Source organism: Leucopleurus acutus (genome assembly GCF_964270905.1).
Source record: "Leucopleurus acutus genome assembly, chromosome: 8".
Classification (NCBI taxonomy): domain Eukaryota; kingdom Metazoa; phylum Chordata; class Mammalia; order Artiodactyla; family Delphinidae; genus Leucopleurus; species Leucopleurus acutus.
The window spans coordinates 47,036,265-47,050,656 of record NC_139151.1 but is presented as its reverse complement, the minus strand read 5'-3'; the positions used below and the strand labels follow the sequence as shown (position 1 = coordinate 47,050,656).

Sequence of the window (14,392 nt, the reverse complement as noted above, 5' to 3'; positions counted from 1 at the left end):
GAAACACACTACTACATATCCATTTTACAAATAAACAACCTGAAACTGAAAATTAAGCAACTTGTCCCAGATCACATATCTGATACATAGCAGGAGCTAACATAGTGTGCAAGGTTTGTCCGATCTGAAAGCCTAGATACTAACTACTATGCTACAGAATCCTAAATTAAAACTGTGGTCATTTAAAGTGTACTTTAATTTTTTCTGAAGGGTTTAAGCTGTGCTTACAAATATTAAACTACCTAGTTATGATAATTAATAAACTATTTCCCAAATCCCTTCTAAATGTATCTGGCTGTTCTTTAAAAGTCAAACCCACATTACAAAGAGTGAAGGAAATGTGATGCTTCACATCCTAAAAAGAGCAATTTATAACAAACAAAAAAAGAATAAATAATCTCAAATTTCCTCTCTTGTGTTTAACTACCATCTTCCCTTAAGTATAAAAAGCTTTGTTTTAATTCACTTGAAAATTTTCTGAATCATTCAGAGATCATCAGTGAAGAGGGAGGGACGGAGGAGGGTCAGAGGCTGGCCAACCCTACCCAATCACAATACCATGAATATTAAAGTACAGACACATAATAACAGTCTGGCCTGCGGCTGATGCTTTTTAAACAAAGATAGGTGAAGCTGACATGACAAATGGGGTAATGGCTTATCTGAAACTGCCAAATTAGCTTATACTACTATTGTTCAAACAATGACTCTTCTCACTTTTAGCCTACAGTAATGTGCTTAATCTTAATGACATCAATTATCTCATGTGGGCATATGCAGAAATTTTTTATTTAGATACAATCCATAACTAAATCTAGTGCATACTCTTAGCCTGGTGATCAAAGGGATGAATTAGAACAAGTGAGTACAGAGAAAAACAGTACGAACCTTGATACATAAGGATAGTTTATGCCAGGTACTTTCATTCTTAATGCTCAGTACACAAACACCAGAAAAGGCCAGAACTTCAGGTTTAAAGTTTCCTTCCCAGAAATTTTTAGAAGATAATGATGATAAAAATAATATTATAATAGCTAACATTGAGTACTTAATGCTCTAGATGTTTTTTAGGTATTAACTCATTTAATCCTCCAAACTACCTAATGAAATGGGTATTGTAATATCTGCATTTTAGAGATGAAACTGAACCATAGAGAGAACTTCTCCAAATCACAGGGCCAGCTAGTGGAACAGCCAGGACTCAAACTTAGACAAAGCCTGCTCTCTTAACCCAACATCATGTTCTGAGGTTTATCCCATTTAATATATTTACCTGAGCCAAAGAGCCAAAGTGGAAGGTTTAAAACAGGAAAAATAAATCCTGTATAAGATAATTTTATACTGTAATAATGTTAGAACAATTGTCAGCAATATATCAAAATGTTAAAATCTGTCAAGAAAAATTACACTGATCTCCTTGACAGCAGGGGCTGCATATTATTCATCTTTGTACCCTTCATACCTAGCAGAATATAGCAGGCAGTGATTGGTATTATAACAATACTTACCTGTGAAAGGTCTGGTATATCACCTCTGTCAATTCCAACTTGCTGTAAGAAGAAGAAGCATTGTATTTAATAGATAAAATTACAATAGGGTGTTTTATAAGTAAAATTTAGAAAATGACATTTATGACTAGTACTATGAGCAATATTTTAGAAAGAATTCTTTAAAATTAGAAGAATATTTAATCCCCACAGATATCATTCAGTACTTCCAAGGACTCAGATGTTGTCTGATGGCTCTAAAAGTTCTAACAGGAGGGGAATAAGAGTTGGAAATTCAACAAGGCTCTTAAGTTACCATCTCCACATCTTCTAAACACCTATATAAACCACCTTGTCACAATCTGAAAAATCCATCACTTCTCTGACAAAAATATTACACCAAGAATGAGAAAGGCTGACCATGAACAAGTCCCCTGGGGCATAAGAAGAAGGAACAAACCTAATGACAATGACTCTCTCTCCATATAGTATGCTTTCCCTGGCAATCACCACAGATAACAATTTTTAAAACCTATGTTCACTCAAGCAGGTCAGGTTTTATACAAATATCAAGTGATATTTAACCAGGATATAACTGTCACCACAAAGCAATCCCCATACACTTTCATGATGTTCAGGTACTAGGTAATTTCTAGCAAAAAAGATAAGAACCATTTCTATTTATTACAACACCCAAATTTAAAAATTCTTTTCCCTCCCATGACTATATGACTATATTTCATTTTCTAATCATTCTCTCTTCCTTTTCTCAACCTCTCAAGGGCCAGTCCCAGAATGATAGCAGTAGAAAATTTGATAAAATAATTCATACTAAGATCTTAAGAGCTAATTGATATGTTTGTCCTCTTCAAACACATTTAAAAAGGTTACTTGCGTCTTTTTTCATTTTTAAGTATCATTTTGACTTTATTTATTTTTATTTATTTTGGTTGCGCTGTGTCTTCGTTGCTGCGTGTGGGCTTTCTCTAATTGCGGGCAGCTAGGGCTACCCTTCGTTGCAGTGTGCGGGCTTCTCATTGCAGTGGCTTCTCTTGTTGCAGAGCATGGGCTCTAGGCACGCAGGCTCAGTAGTTGTGGCTCACGGGCTCTAGAGCACAGGCTCAGTAGTTGTGGTGCATGGGCTTAGTTGCTCCGCAGCATGTGGGATCTTCCCGGACCAGGGATCAAACCCATGTCCCCTGCATTGGCAGGCATACTCTTAACCACTGCATCACCAGGGAAGTCCCAGTTATTTGTGTCTTTACTCCAAGAGCTAAGGTCTCATAATGAAATTGCTAGCCCAAAGACCGCCTCATGAAAGAAAAGAAGCCAAAGGGAAAAGCCAACAAACTAAAACTTTATTTAAGGAATTTGCTAGAATCATAGCATAAACACTACCTTTTTCTGGTTTTAGTATGTGACTGACCCTAAAGAAATGGGGAAAAAAAAACATTGATTTCTCCTTGAGAGATACTTTAAATCCAAAATAAATTTCAGTACACTTCACAAAATAGCTGATTAACACCACAAAGCTATTTTCTTCAAAGGTCTCGTCATCCTTTTCTATCCTATTCCATCTGCTACAGAATAAAACATCACTATGGTAATAGAGCTAGAATCACCAACTTGCTAGTTTCAGATTAACTACTTTGATATTATTAATCAGTTATATAGTCTATTCATCTTCTAGAATTATCCTAGCAAGACACCTCTGGTGGTAATGCATAGAGGGCAGAGAAAGGGAAAACAAACAAAAACACTTCAAGTGCCGCCTCTGTGCAAGCAAGATAATGCCCACAAGCATTACCACAACTACCTTCTGTGACAGTCGCAGAAAATTATTTTTTAAACCAATTTGTAAAATTAGATTATCCTATAACCTACGTTCATGGTTTTCATAATCAATGACAAACAATAAATGCACTATATTCACTTCTGAAGGGAACAAAACATTTTGAACAATGTGGCTCCAGCTGCAACTCTCGCTGGAGAAAAGAGACTTGCACTAACATAGAATATTCTCTACCATATTGAATAGATTAAATCTTCTACAATACATGGCCAATTCCAAACATAAAAGTCACTGCCACCTACTTGATTTTATAGAGAAATAAACAATTTAAAAATAGATTACCTTTCAGTATTCAATACTGAATTAAATATACAGGAAATTTTTTATTCAATATTATATCATATTCATACCATAGCACAGAATTCAATATTGCATAGTGATATAATTGAATATATACCTTACTATACTTGACACTTCTTTCACTTGGATATAGACTGATTTCTTTGAAATGCACGCTTAAAGACAAAAAAAGCAACTTAAGAGATACAGTCACTTAAAGACAGTTTACCTCTGCAACTTTGAGAAACTCTGAGATTCTTGTCATCCTAGTCAGGAACTTCTTATAGATGTCAAGACCTTCTTTGCACTGGTTCTTTTTCATATCGAAATATTTTTCTGCAAAAAGTAGATGTAAATATACTTTTATTCACTTCAAAATATAACACTCAAAAAGGAAAAAGATTTAAAACAGCTCTAAAGAGATTATATTGATGTCTCAGAGAACACATTCACCCTACAGAAAAAATAGTGTTAAATAAGCTTAGATATTTAAAGCAAATTAAAATAGAGATGCTGTTATATTAAAAACTAAGAAATTATGACTTTACTCATATTACTAGTATGTTCTACAATATTTCTTCCCTCACAATTCCCTAAATATATACTTGCATGTTAATACAGATCACATTTGACTCCATTTAAAACAGTGCTAACATCTATTTCCAAATATTCTTACTAACGATAAAGAAAGATGGGGGCTTCCCTGGTGGCACAGTGGTTAAGAATCCGCCTGCCAATGCAGGAGACATGGGTTCGATCCCTGGTCCAGGTAAATCCCACATGCCACGGAGCAACTAAGCCCGTGAGCCACAAGTACTGAGCCCATATGCCACAACTACTGAAGCCCGCGCTCCTATTGTCCATGCTCCTCAACAAGAGAAGCCACTGCAACGAGAAGCCTGCACACCGCAACGAAGATTAGCCCCCGCTCACTGCAACTAGAGAAAGTCCGCACGCAGCAACAAACACCCAACACAGCCAAAAATAAATAATTAAAAAAGAAAGAAAGAAAGAAAGATGGCAACTTTTCCACGTCCAAATGTCACTTGGAAAGCTAATTTAACTTAATATATAAACAGCAGTAAAGAGCTTAATTTATACCAATCACAAGGTGGGAGACTATGCCTTCCAAAACTCTGTAGAAAAGAAAACTTTCGATTTTTCACTTGTTAAAAAAAACAACAACCTTATTTCCCTATCTCCATAGATTAAAGCATCCCTGAACGAGTCTGTGTTAAGCCAGCGTATGAAAAACGAATTTAAATAAATTCTAAAAAAAAAAAAAGTACTGAAAAGGGAGAACAATTACATTGGAATATTTGACATCTGACACTTGATACTTTGGCACACTTGGCAGACTGTTAATTGTCTACTCCAACCAAATCCCATTAAAAAAACTAGCATCTCTAGACGAAATTAACTGCATTCCATATATACTGAATACACAGCAAAGCACCACATTCCTGAAATGCCTCAAAAGTAAAAAGCATCCTTAAAAATGCGTGTTTAATTATTTTAAAATAATTAGCAATTTGAAAATTAAGTTTAGAAAAAAATACCAATTTTACAGTTAAAGTTCATTTTGGAGTAAATTGTGAGGAAATGATTTTCCTGAGACAAAAAATTCCAACTTAATTTTTATGAAATTTTTGTATTTCTAAAAATAATAAAACTGATAGAAAAAAAGATATATCTAAAAAATACAAAATTCATCTAGCTGAACATTCTAGTTGTATAAGTATTTAATCACTTAGCATATGTAGTCAGATATAAAATTCTTTTCTCCGAATTGTTACAATGAATGACTATATCTCAGTGGATTTTTAGGCAGCTTTAAGTAACAACTTAGACAATATTATTTACTATATGACACAAGATAAGAAATAAAATGTTATTTAACTATAGAAATACTTACCCAGCAGGTTAATAATTCCTTCATTGTATGCTGCAAACAGTCTAATGGCATCTTTGAACAGGAGCATGAAGGCAGCATTTATTACCCCATTTGTAAGTTCATTGCTATTAACCTGGAAAAACAAAAAGAAAGATTAGCTAATGTTTTGTTTTAAAATGACAATTACTTCCTTCAAATTAAAATACAATGAATTCAAACATTTAGGTGTATGAGAGGAAGACATTTATCTCTAGCAACCAGTTATAGCCATATAGTGCAAAAATCTTGATCAAAGAGTTCAGATTTATTTAAAAGCTACAAACACAAATCCTACAACATTCAATTTAGTTCAGAAATAAGTCATTGAGAACAAAAGTACCCTTTAACTCTTGAAATTCTTAGGCTACATCTCAAAAGTCTTTTAAGTTCAATTCAACATTAAATACTTCTAACTGCAAAATAAAGCCCATTTCTAGGTAGAAAAGTTCACTCTGAGTCATGAAGAATTTACTGAATATTTATAAATCAAAAAATATTTATTAAATGGCTACTACAATCACCAAGGCACTGAGTTAAGCTAGGCAGAATATATATATTTTAAAAATATAACTTTTCCCAATATTACAAACAAGCTCACCTTCATAATGGTTATAATATTTCTACCTCACACAGTTACTGGGAGAATTAAATGATATACTGAGTGTAAACAGCCTGATGCAGTACTTTACAAATAAATGATCAATATTTATTATTATTAGTGAATTATGCTTTAACAAAAAAAGCACTTATTTGTTTACCAAGAAATACAAGAAACACCTTTAGTTTTATCTTAAAGAAAGAATCAAAAGGATAAACCAAATTTATCTTAAATTCCTTTTTAGATATCTAAGTACATGATAGTTACCTTGTTAGGTATAGAAAAATATAAGCACAAAACTGAATGGTAAGCAACCAACTGGTAAATATTTGCAGAATATCTGACAAGGTTGACTTCCATCATAGAGAGAATTCTATAAGACAATTCACAAAATAAAAAATACATACAGCTAATAACATGTGAAAAGAAGTTCAACTTCATTGATCAAGTAAATTAAAATAATCAAATTAAATTCCTGAACTATCCTTTCTTGAGCACCAGACTAGTAGGTATCAAGATAATCAAAACCAAGGTATTATTCTATACAGATAAGGATGAAGAAAAACAGGCACCTTTTGACAAGTGACTAGCTCAACCCTTTTGGAGTGTTAAGTTGGCAAAATTTAAATTTCTTAAAAATTTAAATGCTGGGACTTCCCTGGTGGCGCAGTGGTTAAGAATCTACCTGCCAATGCAGGCGACATGGGTTTGATCCCTGGTCCAGGAAGATCCCACATGCCGCAGAGCAACTAAGCCCATGTGCCACAACTACTGAGCCTGCGTTCTACAGCCCACGAGCCACAACTACTGAGCCCGGGCACCACAACTACTGAACCTGTGAGCTGCAACTACTGAGGCCACACTCGGCAACTACTGAAGCACGCACACCTAGAGACAGTGCTCCACAACAAGAGAAGCCTGTGAACCACGACGAAGAGTAGCCCCGGCTCGCCCCAACTATAGAAAGCCCCCGCGCAGCAATGAAGACCCAATGCAGCCAAAATAAATAAAGTTAGTATTCCTTAAAAAAAAAAAAATTTAAATGTTTATGTCCTTGAACCACCAAATTCTTTTCCTAGGCATTAACCCTATAGAAGTAGGTTTATAAATGTGTAGATACACTATTATCTAACACACACAGAGTACGTAGTGTCCCTCCCACTTGTTTTTTTTCTCCATTTATTTTCTGAATTAAAAAACCAAAATACCCTAAATATTTATCAACAGGAGGATCATATAAGTTGTTACACACAATGCAGTGTAATAGACACTGAAAAGAATATGCAATCTTATAAAGGTACCCACAATAAATTAAGTGAAAAAAAAAATTCATGGTTGGACCCTTTCTCTATAAAAACCAAAATAAAGCTCAGTAGTTACATTAATCCCCTGTCATGTAGACTAGGGGCCAGCAAACTTTTTTGTAAAGGGCCTGATCGTGAGTATTTTAGACTTGCAGGCCATACGGTCTCTGTCACAACTACTCAATCCCGTTATTACATCAAAAAAAGCAGCCACAGACAACATGGAACCAATGAGCCTGTTCTAAAAACACAATTGTGGACACTGAAAAATAAACTTCATATACTTTTCACCTGTTAAAAATATTCTTTTTTTTATTATTTGCAACTATTTAAAAATTTAAAAATATTCTTTGTATTATTTGCAACCATTTAAAAAGGTTCTCAGTTCACAAGCCTATAAAAAAATACTGGTTTGAGAACCTGTTCTAGTCTATAAAGCACCTTCAGGATTCATTTATTGAATGTTTACTGAACACTATCTATGTGCCACACACTACTGACAATGGAGACACAGCAGGGAAAAAGAAGACCTGGTCCCTGCCCTCCAGAAGCTTAAGACTACCAATTAATAGCATACCATTAACGGAAAATCAATTTCAGCATAAAACTGTCACAGTTCCAATCACTAACTTGCACTTACAAGCTCTAAAATACAATGTCTCTAAGCTAGATGAACCAAAAAAGAAAAGACTTGTAAATGCTAACACCTAACATATTACAAACAAATGACAAAGCTGGCAATTTGGTTCAAGTAACAGTCATTAAAACAAAAATCCCAGGGAACACAACATCCTTGGGCAATAGCTATATAACATGTTGTTACAAGTATATTTGAACTTCCCTTTATTTCTCAATAACTGTCATGCTTTGAGTTCTACAATGCAGACAAAAAGTGAAATATTAAGTTAGCTTATCATAAAGAAAATCTTTATACATTTTTAATATCTAAAAACCATTATCAAAAGAAAGTAGATTTTCACATCAATCTCTTCATCTCTCCATCACTTTCTTTAGCTTATATACCCTATAATTTGGGGGTTAGAGAAGCACCACCAAAGAAATCAGAGTAAATCTAAAACAATTATAAAAACGGAAAGTAATCTGGTTTGGGACCACATTTATAGAAAATCCTTAGGCAAATAGGATATTAGTGTGAAAAAATTAGTCTATGATAACTCGAGAATAAAAACTCTGACCAATTAAAATGATATAATTTTTAAAATCTCAAATTATAAAAGCATTTATGCAATCAACTTACATTAAAATCAAGAAGGGCATCCATTTGATTTTGAATAATTGGTACAGTTTTTAGGAGTTTTTCTGTGTTCATTGTTCTCATAACTCCATCAGCCCTGTTTAAAAAAAAAAAATTGAGTTTGTTATTAAATCTACATTTTGAACTCCCATCTGGTTCTCTATTTAAACAGAGAACAAGGTGCTACAAAACATCGCATGTTTTTATCACTTTTTTTTTTTTTTTTGCGGTACGTGGGCCTCTCACTGCTGTGGCCTCTCCCGTTGCGGAGCACAGGCTCCGGACGCGCAGGCTCAGCGGCCATGGCTCACAGGCCCAGCCACTCCGCGGCATGTGGGATCTTCCTGGACCGGGACACGAACCCATGTCCCCTGCATCGGCAGGTGGACTCTCAACCCCGTGCCACCAGGTAAGCTCCATCGCATGTTTTTAAGTCATTATTGAACCTGAAACCTCAAGTATCAATAGAAATCATATAGAGAAAAAAAACAGGAAACACCGTTATGTCCAATATCAAGGTGCTCGTTTATAACTAAAAAGATGTAAAGCATGAGACATAAAAATAAAAGCTTGCATTATATAGCCAAGTTTATACTATACTTTTTACATGAGAAAATCGTCTGATCCTCACACCACTCATATGTGTGTAAAGGGCAGTTTTACAGATTTTTTTTTTAAATTATAAATTAAAAAAAATCATTTCCCTCAAATCACTAAATAGGACACAATGGAGTCTGCAGTTGAACACAAGTCTTGGTGAGCACCACTTTACTTAAGGTACTTTATTTGTGACTCAAATCAAAATAAAATTATTTTATTATAAAATAAAGAACAATTTTACCAAGTCATTCTAATCTGGCCATTAAAATAAGTGATAATTAAGAGGAATGGTTTTTAATAAAATGTTCTGTTAAATATTTCCAAAAAGATTTCTTTAAATATTTCTTTAGATATTTCTAAAAATAGAGAAATATCAGCAGTACCAAATAAACTAGAATTTTACAAAACTGACAACAAAAACACTATATAAGAGGTACTGGGGTTAAGGTGCAGAACTAACACTAAGTGTTTATTATATATCAGGCTCCATATTAAGGGCCTGATGTATGTTTTTAAAATCCTCACAAAAATCCTCTGGACAGTCTTGTCCCATTTTATAGACATGAAATTTTAGGTTCAGGGAGGTTATGACTATCTAAGTTCAGAAAACAAATTCATTTTAGGGTCAGTATGTAAACCCAGGTGTATGAGACTCCAAAACAGTGCTTTTCATAACCTTTTGGCAGAGGAACAAGACCCTTTCAAAAAATATACAGGCTTTCCCTAATTTACAAATGATCCATACTTATAAACAGCTGTTCTACCTTAAGCTACCCCTTCAACCACAACTCCAGATACCAGAAAAACAATTAAGCTATGAAAAGCAAAAACAGTGCTTTGCAGGACAAAACAAGAGTTTAAAGAACAAACACTGGACTGCCTTACATAGGCAGCTATTGACCAGCTTTAGTCCAACAACTCTCCCACATAAGATGTGTTAACCCACCGACACCTATATCCTCTCAGGTATTAAACTACATTGACTGGAGTTTGGGATAAGGACGCCACTCCCTCTTTGTAACCCTTTATTCTCATACACATCACACTCTCGTTTTATCAGTCACTGTTAGTCCCCATTTAGTTCTTCCTCCCTCTCCTTGCTGAAGTAATTTTTGATCTCCTGGTCACTTCCCCTCCATCACAGAAGACTTGAATACTGGCTCAGTTTTTCTCAGTTAACTTCAACATCTTAACATGCACAACCAATCCAACACCTTGATCGCAAAATCCCTTAACCACAACCCCTATTCCCATAGTCAGATCCTAACCTTAACTGCCCACCCCCCAAGAAACAACATTATCCCTACTCCCACTCCTACTCCCTTACCCCCAACTTAAGAAAAAGGCAAAATTCAGACACCTTATCCTGACAATAACCTTTTAACTTTCCAGCTGCCTTGGTCAAGTGTCCCATGGCAAAAACTATTTGACTTTATCATAAACTTCAATGCATCAACCCCACCACTACCCACATTGATCCCTTTTCATTTTTCCTTCTTTAATCTAGCTTATAATTCCACAGGTCATTATTATAATCACTCCCTTGCTAATACCCTAACTCTCTTACACCTCTCATTCCCTTGCGGTCACTTGGCAAATTCACAATCCTGGGTGAACACACATTTATCTTCTCCGTGCCTGTACACATGCAGCTGAGTGCTAGTAAAGAAAACTGGGTAAACTGGTTAAACTACAAATTCTTGATCATCAGCCTCAAATGGGGACTCAGCATTGCCAGCAGTCCTCTTAGCCTCTCTAGTGAATCCCTCCCCTGAGTACTTTCAAACCACCTTCTCCCACCTGTCCTTCTCCACCCCTCCCCCACATCCAACACACAAACTCTCAGCTCATAACTCTCAAAATATTTCATTCAGAAATAGAAAATGACAAAAAGAGATTGTCTGATTATCTTGCCACCAAAACTATATTTATCTGATCTGCTCATATTACAACAGAGGAAGTCTATTTCTTTCTATCAAATGTAAATATCAATCACACAGGTCCTTTGGATCCCGCTCTGTCACAATCTTTGGTTATCCTCTTTCTCTTTAACACAGCAGTGTCCAATAGAACTATCTGCAATGGTAGAAATGTTCTACACCTACACCATTCAGTATGGTAGCCACTAGCCACACGTGGCTACTGAGCACCTGAAATGTGGTTGATGGAACTAAGGAAATGAATTTTTAATTTTATTTCAGGTGAATTTAAACAGCCACACGTGGCAAACAGCTACCATATTGGACAGTGCAGATCATTAATCTCTTTTAGACTATCTCATTCCCATGAACATGCAAGCGAAGTCTACCACACTTTAAAGATTACCACACTTTAAACACAAACACACACACACTTGCACTAACCCCACATTCCCATTCAGCTACCACTTCTATTGCATAGTCAAGCACACTTTTTAAAAGAATTGCCACTTCCTTTTCATTCATTATTCAATTCACTCCAGTAAAGATCCACTCTTGCCTCTCCATGTTGCCTCTCCAATGGGTACTTGTCTAACATTACCTGACTAGACTTCTCAGCATCATTCAAAATTTCCCTCATTCTTGTAATACTCTGTCTTAGCATCCCCTATATCCCCCACTCCTTGTTTTCTGCCTACTTCACTATCACTTTTTTAGTCTCTTTCATTGACTCCTCATCCTCTACTCATTCTCTAAAATAAATGCTGTGTATCTCAAGATGTTTCTAGGCCCCCTCCTCTCATTCTGTATTTATTCCCTAGGATACTGTCATTCCCAAGCCAGAAATTACCAAACTACCACTGATATATTTATATTCCCAGACTAGAAATCTCAAAGTTCCTAGTTAGTATTGTTCAATTGCCTAATTGATACTTTAACTTATAAAAATTACAGGCATCTAAAAACTAATATTTCAAAAACGAAATCCTTAATTTTTAATCACTATACCCTACCCTACCATTCCCAAAAACCTTCCCAGTAAAAGGTAACATCTCCCCAGTGACTTAGGCCAGAAACTATGGGGATGTTTTTTTATTCTTCCCTCTCTCACTAGCCACATCATTTCATCCCAGAGAACTTTAAATTTTTCAATTAAGAAAAATCCTAAGTTATCACATGCTTACATCAGACTTCAAAAAACTCAACTCACAAACCCAAATGCTTAAATATGATTCAGAGCAAATGTATGACAGTTCATACTCTATGTAGAAAACAAGCTTTTATTACTTCTTAAATAGATTATAATTCAGATACTTGCTTCCCAAATATAAGAGCAGTGAATTAAAGGATGATCATCCATACCCTTACTCACAGACAATACCTCTAATATTCTTTCTTTTGCTTGTTATGTAACAATGTCTTGTTACTTTGAACCGTACTAATTTAGAATTCAAGATAATTAAACATGGTAAGTTAACACTATCAAAAAATGGAATGTTAAACAAATAGAAAATGAAGGGACCAATCTTTTTTTTTTTTTTTTTTTTTTGCGGTACGCGGGCCCCTCACCGCTGTGGCCTCTCCCGCTGCGGAGCAGCAGGCTCCGGACGCGCAGGCTCAGCGGCCATGGCTCACGGGCCCAGCCGCTCCGCGGCATGTGGGATCCTCCCGGACCAGGGCACGAACCCATGTCCCCCGCATCGGCAGGCGGACTCTCAACCACTGCGCCACCAGGGAAGCCCTGAAGGGACCAATCTTTAACACAACTAACTAAAAAGATAAATCTACAGGCAATTTACTGGATCCATTTTTCATAGAACCGTTTAATGTACTATTTAGAAACACCTAGTCATCTTTTCAAAAACTATTACATATTTACTATGTTTAGATACTGTGGAAAGTCCTGAAGATATGAATCTGAGTAAGACTATATTGTCTTCATGGACGGACAATCTCATATAAAATCTAACAGAAATAAGGCTTCCTCAAAAAAATGATGTTTGAGTGAATTCTTGAAGAATGACTAAGAATTTGCCAGAATAATGAATAAGGGGCTAGATAAAAGAAGTATATTTAAGTGAAAAGTCATTTAACCATACAAGGGTAATAATTCATTTTGATTTTGAATATCCTATATTTCTATTAAAAATTACAGTTATCTCCACCTCAATTTCTAAATACCAAGATATATTCTAAATGAATTAAAGATTTAAATATAAAATACTGGATCCATAAAAATATCCAATGAAAACATAAATAGCTGGTTGATCACTTTGGGGTAGAAAACCCTGCTCCAAGTTTGCTTAAAAAACAACAGCCATAAAAATAAAGATAATGGGCTTCCCTGGTGGCGCAGTGGTTGAGAGTCCGCCTGTCGATGCAGGGGACACGGGTTCGTGCCCTGGTCCGGGAAGATCCCACATGCCGCGGAGCGGCTGGGCCCGTGAGCCATGGCCGCTGAGCCTGCGCGTCCGGAGCCTGTGCTCCACAACGGGAGAGGCCACAACAGTGAGAGGCCCGCGTACCACAAAAATAAATAAATAAATAAAATAAAGATAACAATTTTTAACACATAAGATTTTTTTTAAGTTTCAATACTGCTAAAATAAAACCAGGAGCAATATTTGTAACCTGTCACAGTTTATTTTCCCAATAAAACCAAAAGCTTATTTGTTACTTTGCCATGTGCTATAAGCATTACATAAAATATATCATTTAATTCTCATAACAATCCTAATAGATAAGTGCTATTAACATCACCATTCTACAGATGAAAATATATTTACAGATGAAATAACTTGGAGCATAAGTCAAGTCTTCCCAGTTGTGCCACAGCAGACTACTGTGGTACAATTGGATTATATGTATGCCAACACATTAATGCCTAACCCTTCAGCCTCAAACAGTCTTCTCCATGTAACTAACCCACTGTCCTGTACAAATAACATAAGTTTGTGTAGCATGATGCCGAAATAGTTAGCAAACTGATGGATATGTAAAAAAAAGATACTTGTTCTTAGGAAATAGACATTGAAGTATTAAGAGCTATACAATGTAAAAAGGCATGAGGTATGTAATCCACTTTCAAATGGATCAAAAAGAGAAGTATACAAACACACATACACAAAGAATGATTAAACAAATGTGACAAAATGTTAAAGCCTG

At 35.5% G+C, this 14,392-nt stretch overlaps 1 protein-coding gene across 12 annotated transcripts in view; it reads right to left on the bottom strand.

Annotated features, from left to right (window-relative positions):
• The window catches only part of PICALM (phosphatidylinositol binding clathrin assembly protein), a 108,387-nt gene that overhangs the window by 44,045 nt on the left and 49,950 nt on the right, over positions 1 to 14,392 (bottom strand). For all 12 annotated transcript variants that reach the window (XM_082845323.1, XM_082845333.1, XM_082845325.1 and 9 more), the window contains exons 5-8: positions 8,712 to 8,805; positions 5,534 to 5,645; positions 3,848 to 3,954; positions 1,509 to 1,550 (exon numbers count right to left, since the gene is read on the bottom strand). In XM_082845323.1, coding sequence (XP_082701449.1) covers positions 1,509 to 1,550; positions 3,848 to 3,954; positions 5,534 to 5,645; positions 8,712 to 8,805 — 355 coding nt within the window. The remainder of the gene's footprint in view (positions 1 to 1,508; positions 1,551 to 3,847; positions 3,955 to 5,533; positions 5,646 to 8,711; positions 8,806 to 14,392) is intronic.